Source organism: Perna viridis, chromosome 13 (assembly GCF_037379345.1).
Source record: "Perna viridis isolate PV_CMFRI_1.1 ecotype Kerala chromosome 13, ASM3737934v1, whole genome shotgun sequence".
NCBI classification, from domain to species: domain Eukaryota; kingdom Metazoa; phylum Mollusca; class Bivalvia; order Mytilida; family Mytilidae; genus Perna; species Perna viridis.
Genome location: NC_142457.1, coordinates 28,651,339 through 28,665,957, shown reverse-complemented (window position 1 = coordinate 28,665,957; position 14,619 = coordinate 28,651,339). Strand labels below are relative to the sequence as shown.

The window sequence follows — 14,619 nt, the reverse complement described above, 5'->3', positions numbered from 1 at the left end:
AGTTTTTACTAAATTGAGTAAAAATATTTAACAACTCTAATGTTTACAATGACTATCATCCACGGTGCTGAAGCATCGACAGTCAGGAATTAACGAAGCAACATGTTTCATTTCTAAACTACTTCGTTTTATCAAACTCAATTTTATAGTAAGTACATTCTAACGACATGCATATTTAACAAATTAGCAAATAGTAAGTGATATTTCCAGAGACACCATAGCACAAGCTACGAGAAAAAATCAAGTGGATGTTTATAGTGTAAATGTGTTATATTAATATTCTTAATTATAATTTGTCTAAAAGTTGCTTTAAACTGTTGAGGTGATAAGACCAGAACATTATAGGGTAAGTTGTAAAAATGTTGGAAGTATTTGAAATTGAGGTATACATAAGAAGAAATTATGGATAATCGAAAACTGAAAAAAAAATACTAAACATACTAAAAAAACAAAAACACAAAACCAAAGAAAACAAAAACAAAAAAAAAAAACAAAACAAAACAAAACAAAATTCTATTGCAATATGACTGTGTGGTGTCTAGAATTGAGAACAACTTTACAACAATTTGAAGAAAAAAAATATGTTTACTTCCCATCACACTCGAATTGTCCTACTATCATTCATTGCTTTAAGTCAATTAAAACGAATGTTTGCATTCTTACCATACCAAAAAAAACAACTTAAATAGCAATAAGAATAGAGCGTGGTCAAACATAGTTTCTCTTCCAATAAGAGGTGTTTTGGCATGATAACCATTATAATCAAAGAAAGCGTGTCCATCATCAATCTCGGCGTGACTGATTAAAATTGGCACGAAGACAGTATACCGTGGATCTTAATATGAACACGTCGGACCTAATCTACTCAAGGCTATTTCGAATCTGTGAAGGCAAGAACAATTTTCGTAGTTTCAATTATTTGGTCGGAAAATGGCAATCAACTTTTATTCCAATATGTACATTACTGCCATATTTTCATACGCTTTCGGCTAATGTCTTTTTTACAATAGTAACGGAAGCTTTGATACTGAAACAAAAGCTATTTTATATAGTATGGATTCATCGGTAAGTAAAGTAATATGGCATCGTATGTAGACGTATAGAACCAAGAACTATATACGAAGAAACAAAAAAATTAAAAGAAAGAAGTCGGGTTTTCTTATTCTGAGATCTCTGATACTAGTCTGATATGACAACAACCGTAAAACGTAAAAAACATATCCTGCACTTTCTTCTGAGCCGTTCTTCATTCTTTCGTGGAAGTGTGATAAGTTGAACTCGATTATTTTGCGAGTGGATTTTATAATTTAAAGAAATATATCACGGGAACTTCATTTTTTTATCACTGTTTTTACCATGGGCTGGCCATTTATGTTGCATTATTTATATCCAGAACGACACGGGTTTCTTTTGTCATAAACTTTCTTACGGTAACTCTCCCATCCAATGAGCAAAGCCTAATCAGATGAAAAATACCTTTTTTCGAAATATTTAATGCATATATGCACGTCAATGACGTCTGTTATCTGCTCTTATAAACAAACTGCAAGATGAAAACCTGTAAAAATCCTATCAACATAAGCGCAAGCAGGAAAGGATAATAACAGAAAACCGACCGTCGTCCGACTTTACATGTATAATACATGGAAAGTGAAGATTTTAATGAAACAATGACCACTAACTAGTATGACGACCCAACAAAGAATCGACTTCAAAGGCGAGTTATAAACGGGTATGTCGCCACGGGTGTTTATACTCAAAATAGACACACGGCTTTAATACACAAGGGCACAGAAGGATTATATACAAAAAGAACCAAACTTAATAAAATAGTGAAATCAAAATGGAATAAACCAAAACGAAAATGAAAAAAAAACATGAGAATAAATGATATTTGTCAAAGAATCCTATTGCACAAGTGTGGTACGTATCTTTTCTTTTAAAAAACTGAGTAGCAGACATATAGTGGAAACAAAAAAAAAGTATATGATCAGCTGGTACATGTACAAGAAGGGAAATTAATAATTGTCAGGTTTGTCATATATCTTTATACTGAGATTACTACTGTCGTAAAGCTCGAGGTGAATAATCAGATCGTGATACCTTGACAAACCAACGTTATAGATAGTGTTAAAAGTCAACTTGGACTAATAAAACAACGTTTGTAATATTTAATTCCACAGGTCAGCAATGAAATAAAAAACAAACAAACCCGTGCAGGTCCGGGTGTCAAAAGAATAGGCCTGCAGCAGCGCTAAGCTTGTCGTAAAAGGCGACTAAATAGTGCTCAGAACCTTAGCCGGGGGCTAGGGCGCTCCGCCCACAGAGCAACCGAGTTGTGTGCCCCAGGTGGTGGAATGGAATACCCCTGGTGTGTTACATGCTGGGTTTGTCAGGCTATAATACGGAAAACCTGACCGCAAACCATAGTGGTGTACCGTGTTGGGAAAGATGCCTCGTTCCTTGCACGTTAAAGAACCCAACTGTGGTATTCTCCAAGAGTAGGAACCATAGAGCTCCGCCACAGGAGGTTAAATTGCCCGACCCTATCCTCCTCTCCCTATTTCCAGCGGCAAACAAAATTTTCCTTGTGTCCCATCCCATTTTTCATTTCATCACCATTTCATGTTCATTTTATCATCCACTTCATGTTCATCGCCTGAATATAGCTGAAATATTGCTGCTCGGGCGTTAAACCCCAACAAACAAACAAAAACAAACAAAAGTGTACGAATTCCCGAACTGCATTGAATAACGTTTAAAATAGTCAAAGCTTTAAACATTCCTTGTTTAAGCACAGTCGGTCTGTTTTCTATGGAGAAAAAAATGCTCCATCGATAGTTCTTTTTATTAACGAGAAACGATTATATTTTGCAGGAAGTATCGTAGGAAGACCATTAATGTCCCACTGATATACTAACATTAGTTCGCAACTCAATCAAACTAACCAATCAAACTCACAGAGGGACAATTCAATTGGATAACTTTAATTATTCTCTTATTTCAAAAGAAAACATTTTGTGAAGATACATCCGAGGTTAACGTTTGTAATGTGTCATTTGATCATACATTACATTAAACGAAAAAGGACTCTTTTAAACACTAACCGAACAGGATATTTTTGGTGCAGAAATTTAATTATAGAACGACGAACCATGTAAAACTCGGGCAGGCCCTACATGTATAATATGGGTGGCACAGGGTAAATTTATATAACAATATAAATACATGTCCAAAAGTACAAAGATTTGTTTTAAAAAACGACAATGGGTAGCTCACAAAATGATTTCACAGTTCTATAGAAAGCAACCAAATTTTGCACAAAATGGATGGCTTTTCTCTCTTTTTTTCAATGAATTTCAATTCTTTCTATGTAATTGATTTCTCATTTATCGTTGCAGTTAATCAAAAACCGACATTCAAAGGAGAGAACGGATGCATTCGTAGATGGTTTTTTTGGGGAAAAACTTTGTCATGTGCAGCCATCTACCTGGTTTTTGCGTGGACACTCTCAATTTTTTTCAAAGCGTACAATTGTAGAGCTATTACATAATAATACTTTCTCAATGATAAGGCACCAATCATATTCATCCGAGGATGGAAGGGATTTGATGTCCGACACTGGGAAATATTTCAGCACAAGCTCAAGTTGTTTTTTTTTTCTTCTTTATATTTCCGCAGCAAATCAATATATGCTTTATTAAGTAAAGTATAGAATTTTTCATTATATTTTACAATTAAGGAGTTAAATATAGTCAAGTCTGCAATAAAAATCCTCGAATGTTATTAAAAGGATATGAATAAAAAAGGTTGTGTTTCTCAAAATTTCGAAACTTAAAATAAAGATCCTAGAAAAACTACACCAAAAATTCAATCTATATTCAATAAAGGTAGAATATTTCAATCAAGTGTCACATAGTTACAATGACCAAGGATTTATAAATATACTTAACTCCTTGCAATGACGTACATGTAACTGCAGTTTTAATTTTTTAAATAAACTCTTATACAGACAATCCTTAACTTTCGTTTATAACTGCTTACAGTAAGTTAACAGCAGAAACGTATTTACCCATCAAACTGTTTACATTTTTAGAAGTCATGAATCAATCAGAAGAATTAGTTTGTCGCCATTGAAATTTAAAGGCATCGAACATCAGCTTAATCTTTATTATGAACTTAATTTCATGGTTTGAGGAAACATTAAAATATTTGTATAGTAAATTACGGTTCAGAGACTGGTACAGATATCAGCTAAATAACTAATGTGACTATTATTTTCCACGTAATCCTTAATTATCTGAGACAAATACGCCTTTCTGTCGAGTTTAATCATCTTTTCTAATTCATCAATGATGAAGGCCATTCTTTAGTCGAAAGTTATCGTAAATATTTCCCCAAGTCGAAAATTGTTTGAAAAACAATAAAAAATTACATGGGTTTTTTTAATATGATATTATGTATCTTAAAATTTCTTGGCTAGAGTAAACATGGACCTCGTACCTCTTAATTGGTCCTTACATGTACAAAAACTGTACATTATTACCTTTCCCCTTACTGGTATACAAAAGAGAATTACCGGAGTGTTTTCATTCGTTCCAAAACGGTGCTTATCGCAAATACGGTTGATAATCAGGTTGAAAGTTATATTCGTTTCAATATGAAAAGTTTAAATAAATAGACTGCATCATCTTAAAATTACAGTTAAAAAGTAAATATTCACTTTTCACTAATAGCCATTAATTAGATATGAGAAAAGAATATATCCCACTAAAACATTCTAAGTATTGAGTATTTTCCCTTAAAAAGCTACATACAGGAATGCTCAAATGGAATGCTCTACATTATCACTCATCTCATTTAAGGCACGGAGCAAGACATGCTTATCCAGGAGCGGGTCCAGTATTTTATGGAAAGGGAGGCGTAATTACGAGAATCAGTATAAAAGTAAATCAGACATGTTTAATAAATGAATATGATAAATTGCCATATTCAAAACAATATTTAGCAGACAATAGTTTTTTTTGTGTTCTTTTTTTTCTTTGAAAATATAGGACGTACATCCCATTACGCCCTCACCTGGACCCGCCCGTTACCCTCCTGATGTCACTCCCGGTTTTTTTGTAGGAGTCAATATTGCAAGTGCTTTAGTTTGTGTCTGCTCCCTTGTTTTTTTTCTAGTCCTCAGTTTTTTATGCAATTGTATTTTTTGCTGTTTATCTTGTGTGTGTAGAACCTCTCTGTTTCGTATTTCATGGTTTTGACTATGCATGGGGATATCGATGCCTTTGAGTATGCCATGTGATGCTTTAGTATTTCTTGCTACTATTATAACATTGTAATTGAATTTCTATGTAACATGCTATCTGATTCGATGAACAATTTTGTCGATCATCTCATAGACCAAATTTTGTAATGTGACTGTGATGTCACAAACTTTTTCTGCTGATTTACTCCTTAAATTTTGATAAAAAAAAATAAATTATAATATTTGAGGTTATTTCTTCACAGACCGCAGGGATCTCCATGGATCAAAATGAACACATGGCTCACTCTCTGGTTGGACAAATTTTTATCGTGGCCGTGTCCATTCGTGCAGAAAATAACTAGCCAAAAAATGTACAAGGTTGAATATGACATACCGTATTTCATAGCAGAAGCTACAACATAGAAACCAACAATGGTATTTTTTCTGTCTGTATTGTCTATTTCAATTATAACAAGGTAAAGTTTTCCCTTCCCTATGCTTGACGGTTCACAGCTCTAGAGAAATTAAAATCACTGGTAGGTGTGGTCATCTTGTTGATACCATTAAACCACGTGCATTTAACAAGTTCTTTACTATTTAACCACAAGAACTTTGACAGTAAAGCGTCGTTTTCGTCCGAATTGTGTCTTTAAACAATTCTTTAAAACTTTTGGGAGTCGATCCGCTGCATTTTCATAAAAGTTAGGCAAATTGAACTGCTTTTCTCTTCTCTGCCAGATAATTGCCAAGATCGTTAAGACATTGTTGTATAAATTAAGATCGTCTTCCTCCCTCTCCGATCACATCGATCTTTATCAAATTGAATTAAATTCTTGATACTTTCTGTATTTTATTAAATGGAAAGTTTTAAAATGTTGTTCATTGAAAAAAAAACAGTAGAAATCATCCAGCTATATTTAATCTTATTGATTTTGCCAACAATGATAATCGTAAATTGAACGGATCCGAGATGTGTTTACACACGCTTTTCACTCTGACACATTAAACCCTCGTAAATTACCAATCAAACCATTGAAATTACGGTTAGAATAAACACACGCGCCAATCATAGATTTATGACAGATATAGGTGATAAATAAACAAGAGTAATTGGGAAATACAGTGCCGATTTGCAATGCATGACCCAAATTTGAATACATGGCGCACACCAAATGAACACGTGACGCTCGTTTTGAATTCATGACACAAGGAAAGTAACACATGGCGCAGCGCCATGCAAAAGGAGGCTTTGGAGAACGTTTTCAAATTAAAAAAAAAGGTAGAAACCAACCAGCTATACTTAATCATTGATTTTGCCAACGATGATAATCGTAAATTTAACGGATCCGAGATGTGTTTACACACGCTTTTCACTCTCCGACACATTAAACCCTTGTAAATTACCAATCAAACCATTGAAATTACAGTTAGAATAAACACACGCGCCAATCATACACTTATGACAGATATAGGTGATAAAAAAACAAGAGTAATTGGGAAATACAGTGCCGATTTGCACTGCATGACGGAAATTCGATTACATGGCGCACACTAAATGAGCACGTGGCGCTCGTTTTGAATTCATGACGCAAGGAAAGTAACACATGGCGCAGCGCCATGCAAAAAGAGGCTTTGGAGAACCCTGCTGAGACCAAAAAAAATATAACAATAATTCCTTAAATAATGCTTTGCTAATCAAAAGGAATAGAGTAATACAATATTTTTGTCACATTTATGTAGTAACAACTTTTTGAAAATAATCCAAATGTTGATGTTTGATAACTTCATTTCCATAGCTCACCCAACCAGGGGTCAAATTTCTGGCAAATATTTCCAGACATTTACCACATTTTGGCAATAGTGGTCTAAGAATGTTTTGTAAAGAGACCTTGGACGAATGTAAACTTGAAGGTACACTAATTAGCGTCATGTTTAAAGGAAATTCTTCAGAAGTATTCAAAGCAGCACACCATTCCTCGGTTGGTGTTTCTATACAAGTTGTGTTGTCATGATTTCTTCTTCCAATCAACAAAAGTTCATATGGTTTTTTAGAATTTGATCTGATGTCACAAATAGTTTGTCCACACTTGGTTACTTTTAGCCAGTTCCATGTTGTTATGTACCTTATGTTCCAAAAGGGGAATAACTCTTCCTTGACAAAGTTTATATGTTTTATTCTATTTGTTACCCAAATTGCAACCAGGCATTCAGGGGCAGATAACTCTGGAATCGGAATTTGAAACAAGTTCTCATTTTTCAATGTCCAGTATAACTTTTTGCGTTTAACTGATTTGTTTTCCCATGGAGGATCCAGTAAAATAAAATCAAACATTTCCCGACCTAGTGTGTCAATAAAATGCCTTAAGTTTTCTATACTTCCCATAATAAAAGAGCTCAAAGCAGGAATAAGATAAAAATCCTCTGAAATATTGATCTTGACTGGGAAGCAATTTTCATTTTTCATTAATTTGTGGTAAGGATTACTACACTTTAAAGCAGAATCGATTCTCACCATTAAATTTTCTGATTTAACATATTCTATGGGACATAACTTTTGAAGATTTTCTCCTGGTCCAAGAGTTATTGCAGACTGCCTAGCTGATGTATTATTATCCAATTTAACATCACTGGCTTCTAATGATGACATTTTCTTCTCTGTCATAACACTCATTAAAACACTGAAAGCCTGAGAAACAATTGTAGAAACATTATAGTGAAATTCTTCTGCCTGGATTTCCTCAATACTCAAATTATTTTTTCTCTTTCTACTTTTTCTGCTAGAGTCAAAACATTCTTTATTTGGGTTGTCTCCCCTTTTCTGTCTAATTTTCTTTTCAAACTGACTGTCCATCATGAATGGATTATTTATATCGAATAGTTCCTTTTTAATCATAAAATCAATATGCCTTCCTTCTATGTAAACACCTTGATGGGACATTGATATGAACTTGTGTTGGTCAAGCACCCATCCTTTCTCATTTTTGTTTACAACTGCCATATTAAGTAATCTTCACCTTCGTCTGAAAAACAAAATTTAAACATAGCGGTAATCAATTCTCTCTTAAATCTATCAAAAAAGCCCTGACAATTTAAATATGATGATATGAAGACGAATGGAATATGAACCTAAAATCTTTGTAAGGTTAACCATTAGCTCAGGATTAATACACATCACTAAATTAAAGCGAAGATTACATAAAAATGTACCACATTTTGAAGAACTCTCTTTTCCCTAAAACTATACGAACCATTGATTTTTGAGGGAGGAAAACAATTATATGTGATGTACAAGCTCAGATTTTATGCATACCTACATGTACATGTACAAAAATAATGTACACTATATTCAGAGTGGAACAGTTCTCTAACACTTAAGTCTGACCTGAGTGAAACTCGGTGTTACACCAACATATTGAGTGTTTAACACCCAGATTCCACATAGCCTATAGCGATCGTTTGTATATTGTAATAGTCGTAAAATCTGATGAGGCATAACAGGGAATTCATTGTAAGATATGATGTATATTCTGTTTTGTTTCTCAGGAAATTTGGAGCACTCCAGTTAAGATAAAAATTTAGTCATGTCATTAAAAATTCAGCATCACCTATTTTATTTTGTACATTTTTCATTTGTTGATGTGTTATTTTTTATTTACAGCTATATCCAATGAGTGGGAGATATATAGAAATATTACTTTGTATTTTCATCAAGTAATAATGCAATCTTTTGATATTTCAATTCAGCACTTTTAAGTTGATAATTACTATTAATAATTATAAATAAAACACTTTGAAAGTATTGACTGTTGTAATTTAATCTGAATGACGGACTTGTAAAAACAGTCTGGTGTCGCTTTTAGTTTCTGATAGTTTTAGTAATTGAACAGCTTTTCCAGAAATAAAAGGAACTAATTACATGTCCCAAGACATCCACATAATGTGTACATATGAAGTGTAAAGTAGAAGTGAGGAAAACGATTATATGCAATGTACCAGCTGAGATTTTATGCTACATTTTATAACTACATGTACAAAAATAATTTACAGCTATACACTGCATTATGCAAAAACACAAGTTACAACATAATAACCCACATTATGAGGGTTAAAAGCACACTAAAGCTTATGTTGTCTGTTATACTGAATCTAAATAAAGTTTTCCTATTCATATACTTAAGTGCAGTATATTGCATAAGATTTCCCATATTGGCTTAGTTATTAGTCCGAGGCTAGCCATATTGGACTGAGGTGTAGCCAAAGTCCAACATTTCTAGCCAAGGACCAATAATTCAGCCAATAAGGAAAAACCATACGGAATTATACCTTAATGGAGTCCAATACACTAGGCCAATATGGATTTTAATCAGTCCAATATGACATATTGGACAGGGTAAAAGCTGTTATTGGATGGCCAAAACCTGTATTGGACGGCTAGATTCCATATTGGCACACTTTTGTATTTAGTATAGTATTAGCGGTTTTGATCATATTTCTACCCATTTCTTGGCATTTTCTCTCTCACTCTCTCTCTCTATTTGGGTTATAAAGTATATCTAGGAGAACTTTAATTTTTGCATGCTTAAAAATTGAGGGAATAATTCAAATTTTAAGTCATTGAATCCAAATTTTAACTTGAAACAAATAAAAGCATACTAGTAGAAACAAGGTTAAATTTGTTGCAAATTCAACTTCATAACTTTTACCCTAAAATGAAATAAAATTACACCTACTTAATGTGTGTTGAGGTAAGATGTAGTTTTACTTTAAAACTTGCATAGAAGCCATTAGTAACTACAATTAAATATGTAACTAAAATGTAGATGAAAAGTAATTGATAATTACAGGCATTTAAGAAGTTGTAATTGATCAAATTATGATTACAAGTCTCAAATTTTATGTCAATTACTTTCAATTACACACGACACTACAAATGACCCAAACCCTGGCTCAAACAGACAGACAGTCTCACCTGTCATATACAAATATACAATAAAATATAACATGAACATTTGAAGTAATAAATTACATACATGTGTACAACCGAGAGCTACCCTTTAAAGAGTTATTGATTATATGTAATTTTTTTATGTTTCATGTGCATGATATATTTCATTGTATACATGTACATGTATGTTGAGCATATAAAGTTACCAATTAGAAAAAAAACTTTAATACATGTACATTTGTTCATTAAAACCTTAATACAACATTCATACTGGTTTTTTGATTAGACACATACATGAGACAATGCATAAAACAGTCAACTGTTTAACAGATAGAATTCTGATTAGACAAACAAATTACATATACATCAGGGCCTCATCTAGAGGAAGAAATGAGAAAAAATTTTCTTCCTGTTTGTACAAACTTCTCCCATTTGTCTTTGAGAGGGAGAAGTTTTTGTAATAGATACATTGACAAAAATGTCAATATTGTTATTTTTCGAACAGAATTTACAAAAGCTCCTCCTTGTCATTGATGTCTAGTTCTGGTGCTGAATCCCGAAACATGTAACTAACAAATGTAAGTGTCAGTCTCTGTAAGAATCAGGCAGTGGGTGAAACATGGTATGAAAAAAACCTATGATAGTGTAATTTGACTATTTGCTCCATCAGAATCAAAGAAAAAAGACAAGATTTTCCATATTATGTTGATGCATTGAGTCATAATTTCATTGAAATGCATTGAAAATGAACATATCAAGGGTAGATAACTCTGTCGAAAACCCAGGAATGACTTCACAAGATCATCAAACAAAATGGAATTTGGTAAAATAGGAAATAAATAAACTGTAAAACAAAAGGAATCACAACAGTAAAATCTGGATTCCAAAAAGTGGAAAAAATCATTCCTGAAAACCTCATTTTTCTACCATTTCATTGAAAAATTTCTGAGCAAAGGCAGTGATGCAGAGATCAAATAATAGTCTTTTCAAATAGAGACAGTACCCTTGTCAGTTCGGTGGGGTTTTGACAGGCATGTTTCTGATTTTCCCATTTTGCCTGATTCTTACAAACACATTCACTTAACAACATATTTGGTGATTAAATGCAAAATACCAAATGTGCCTAACTTCTAATTATTAAATAAAACTACAGATACATTGAGGAAAAGCTCAGTCCACCTTGAATGCAGCTGCAAATGGACTAAAAATTATATCAAAATGTTCATTTAACTGAATATAAATAGCATATTCAAATAGTTTTGATATTGTAGGTAAAATGCACAGGAAGATAATTATTCTTTTCATGTAAATTGTTTTTCTTATGGTTTGCACAAACTTTGGCTGTCTTCAGAATATCTGGAAAACAGAACATGATAAAGACAAATTGATTAGCTTCTATGGTTTTACATTAGCTGGCAATGCACATTTAGTATAAAGTGGAGATGTGTTGTCAACATCTGTCGCCTTTTTTTCACACTAATATTATTCCATTGTTTAGATACATAATTTTCATTCATATTGTGGAATTGAAAATTTATATACTTCTTTATTGTTCATTATTTTATCAATTTCCACAGTACTTGAATGACAGTCATCATACATGTTTTTTTCATCTGTTACAAATTTATCATTTTCCGATAAAACATTATGTTTATTTACATTACAGCCTTTGTTTGATAAAAATGGCTTGATTGTGGGCCAAAAATCTTGGATTTTGGTCCAACAACACATCTCTCTATAATGTATTGAGACATTGATTTTCTTTTTAGTCAAGTGACAAAATTTCTCTGCGTGATATATTTTTATCAGTTAACAGATGTTGTACAATTTGATATTAATTTAAAGCATTCTTAATATGATAATTACTTGGAAAGAGTGAATACCAGTAACAAAAATATTATTATGAGTGCCGAAGAATGCCTAGATCTAACAGACGTTCATTTCTTATAAGAGTAACAAGGGAACCAAGGCTCTAGCGGTAATCAAAAGAATGTAATCTAGGGACAAAGACAGACATTGAAAACAGTCATACACAACAAAGAACATAAAGTAACTAAAATAACACATATAAAGTAACAAAAGCAAATGAGCAACTCTGACTCCACTAAAAACTGTTAGCATGGACCAGGTGCACCGGTAGGGTAAGGGTCCTCTGCTTTTCTAGAATCACCTGCCCAGTTGCTCATAAAAAGTCCCGGGTAGTCGAAAGAGGAAAGGAAGACTAAGATACATTGAATAAATCAGTTTTCATGGTGCAGATGGACACACTGTAATGATCCACAATCCCTTCCTGAATGTCATATTTATACATGTATAAGGTACCTGATTTGGTTGACCTCCTCTTAGGACGTAACTAATTAACTCATCAGTACCGGAAAATCTTTCTTCAACAGGTGACTCCCCTCTGTATTAGGTGTCATTTATAGAATCGTTCTGGTCAAAAAAGCCTAAATAATATCTGAATCCTATTATTCAGAAAATACAAGCTTTTGTGTCACAATTAAGTCACAATTGAATAGGGTAAAAAAAGTAATGCATCTATGCAATTTCAAAGAATTTTTACAAAAAAAAATGAGAGGACTGTAGATAGTTTTTTTTTTTTAATCCAAAAATATATAGAGTAAGCTTTGATAAACAAAATATGTTGTCAAGAGTTGTAATGATGCTAAAGGCATTTTTGTACCTACATATCAAAGAGTCTTAAAATGTGCTCTATATTTTCTACATAAAAATGTCTCACTAGTAAGCAATTCCATCACCAATTGGCAACTTGCTTAATTTTCATCATTAATTTAAATGCAACACATACATGAACTGAAATGAAACTTTGCTTTTAATAAGGCCTGTATTCAACTAGTGAATAATGCAATTTTCAAATGTATTTGAACATTTTACTTTTGGGGGCTGATTTTCATACTTCCTGAACATATCCCTTTGAAATTATACTTGGATGCTAAAATTAAATAAAAATCAAGAAAGAAAATCTTTATTTATTTTTATATATTGTAACAGATTAAGATTTTAATTGCAATAAAATTTAAATATAGAAATTTATTGGCTCAGATTTTAATTGTAGCTCATACACATCCGGTACTCATGTATTTAAGATTTTAGAGCCATATTGACAGGATGTGGAAAAGGTCATAAAACACAGTCATGTCACTGATTACGCATTAATGGCTTATAAATAGGCATGATAGATGATATTGCTTATTAAATTTATTAATTTATTTTACTTTGTAGTGTATCCATTATATGAAATTATTTTAAAACTTTGCATTTTTATTTTTTTAAAAAGGAAGGAAAAAAAAAGAAAAAGTCCCCACATCAATTCTATGCAAGATACACCAAGGAACATTCATACCAAGTTTGGTTTAAATTGGTCAAGTAGTGTCAGAGGAGAAGATTTTAGAAAGAAATAACATTAACAATAGCAAAAATCATTTAAAAAAGGCAATAACTCCAACATGGCTTAATGGATTAAAACCAAAATTTGAACAGAGATAGATCTCATCATGCTGAACACTTTTACCAAATGTCGGAATTTACAATGTAGCTAAACCTAAATGTTTTGGAGATATATGTGAAAAACTATTGTCTGACCCCTATGTTCTTTTTTTAGTAACATCCGCCATGTTTTTAGACGAATCAAAAATCCCCATATCAGCTCTAAGCAGGATACCCCAAGGAACATTCATACCAAGTTTGGTTCCATTTGGTCAAGTAGTGTCAGAGGAAAAGAAATAGCAAAAACATAGCAAAAATTGTTGAAAAAGGGCAATAACTCAATTATGGCTTAACGGAATGAAACCAAAATTTGACCAGATATAGATCTCATCATGCTTTAACCCTGTCAAAATTTAGCTTAACATTGCCGTACCTGAAAGAAAAACTGGATTGTTTTTTTACTAACCAGGTTATTGAGACAATTTGGAGATATATATGTAAAGTTATTCAAGTCTGAATGATTCCAACGCTATGGTTCTGATACAACAAATCTGTAAGAGTAGGTACGTAAGTTCTCCAAATATGACAAGATGAGATCCAACAATTTGACTATTTTTTCGCAAGTTTTAATTTTGAATTTTTAACTTCAATTGATGGATTCATGTCAAAAGTTTTTTTTTCAGCTGCTTTTACGCCAATTACGGTATTTACCTGAAAATTTGTCAGGATTTGTCTGCATTTTATTAAATTCTATCAACCGATTTGGCTCCATTTCTTGGATGTCCACCACGCCATTCTATCAACTGATTAAAAATACTTACATTACCAAAAAAATCGCTGAAGATGAATTAGTATTACCATTGCTTGTTTTCTGTTACACGCAGTTGTCGCTCTTCGGGCACCTGCAAATACTTTTTAAATCCACGTAGCGTGAACGATTAAATAACACGGCATTAAATAGACATAGAATTAAGCTTAT

The 14,619-nt window shown here is 32.6% G+C and overlaps 1 protein-coding gene across 5 annotated transcripts; it reads right to left on the bottom strand.

The window, feature by feature from the left end:
* Positions 1-6,078: 6,078 nt before the first annotated feature.
* On the bottom strand, positions 6,079-14,584 carry LOC148600227 (N(6)-adenine-specific methyltransferase METTL4-like). Of its 5 annotated transcripts, none has more exons than XM_088557209.1 (3): positions 14,462-14,573; positions 12,516-12,640; positions 6,079-8,268 (listed from the first exon to the last, which is right to left on the bottom strand). In XM_088557209.1, exon 3 carries the CDS (start codon positions 8,244-8,246, stop codon positions 6,981-6,983), a length of 1,266 nt encoding a protein of 421 aa, XP_088413335.1. In that variant the 5' UTR covers positions 8,247-8,268; positions 12,516-12,640; positions 14,462-14,573; the 3' UTR covers positions 6,079-6,980. The 5 variants fall into 5 exon arrangements, 4 of the variants coding, with proteins under 4 accessions (XP_088413335.1, XP_088413336.1, XP_088413334.1 ...); XM_088557210.1 differs by lacking the exon at positions 14,462-14,573 and adding an exon at positions 14,352-14,421; XR_015917658.1 differs by lacking the exon at positions 6,079-8,268 and adding an exon at positions 9,046-11,549.
* Between the last annotated feature and the right edge of the window lie 35 nt (positions 14,585-14,619).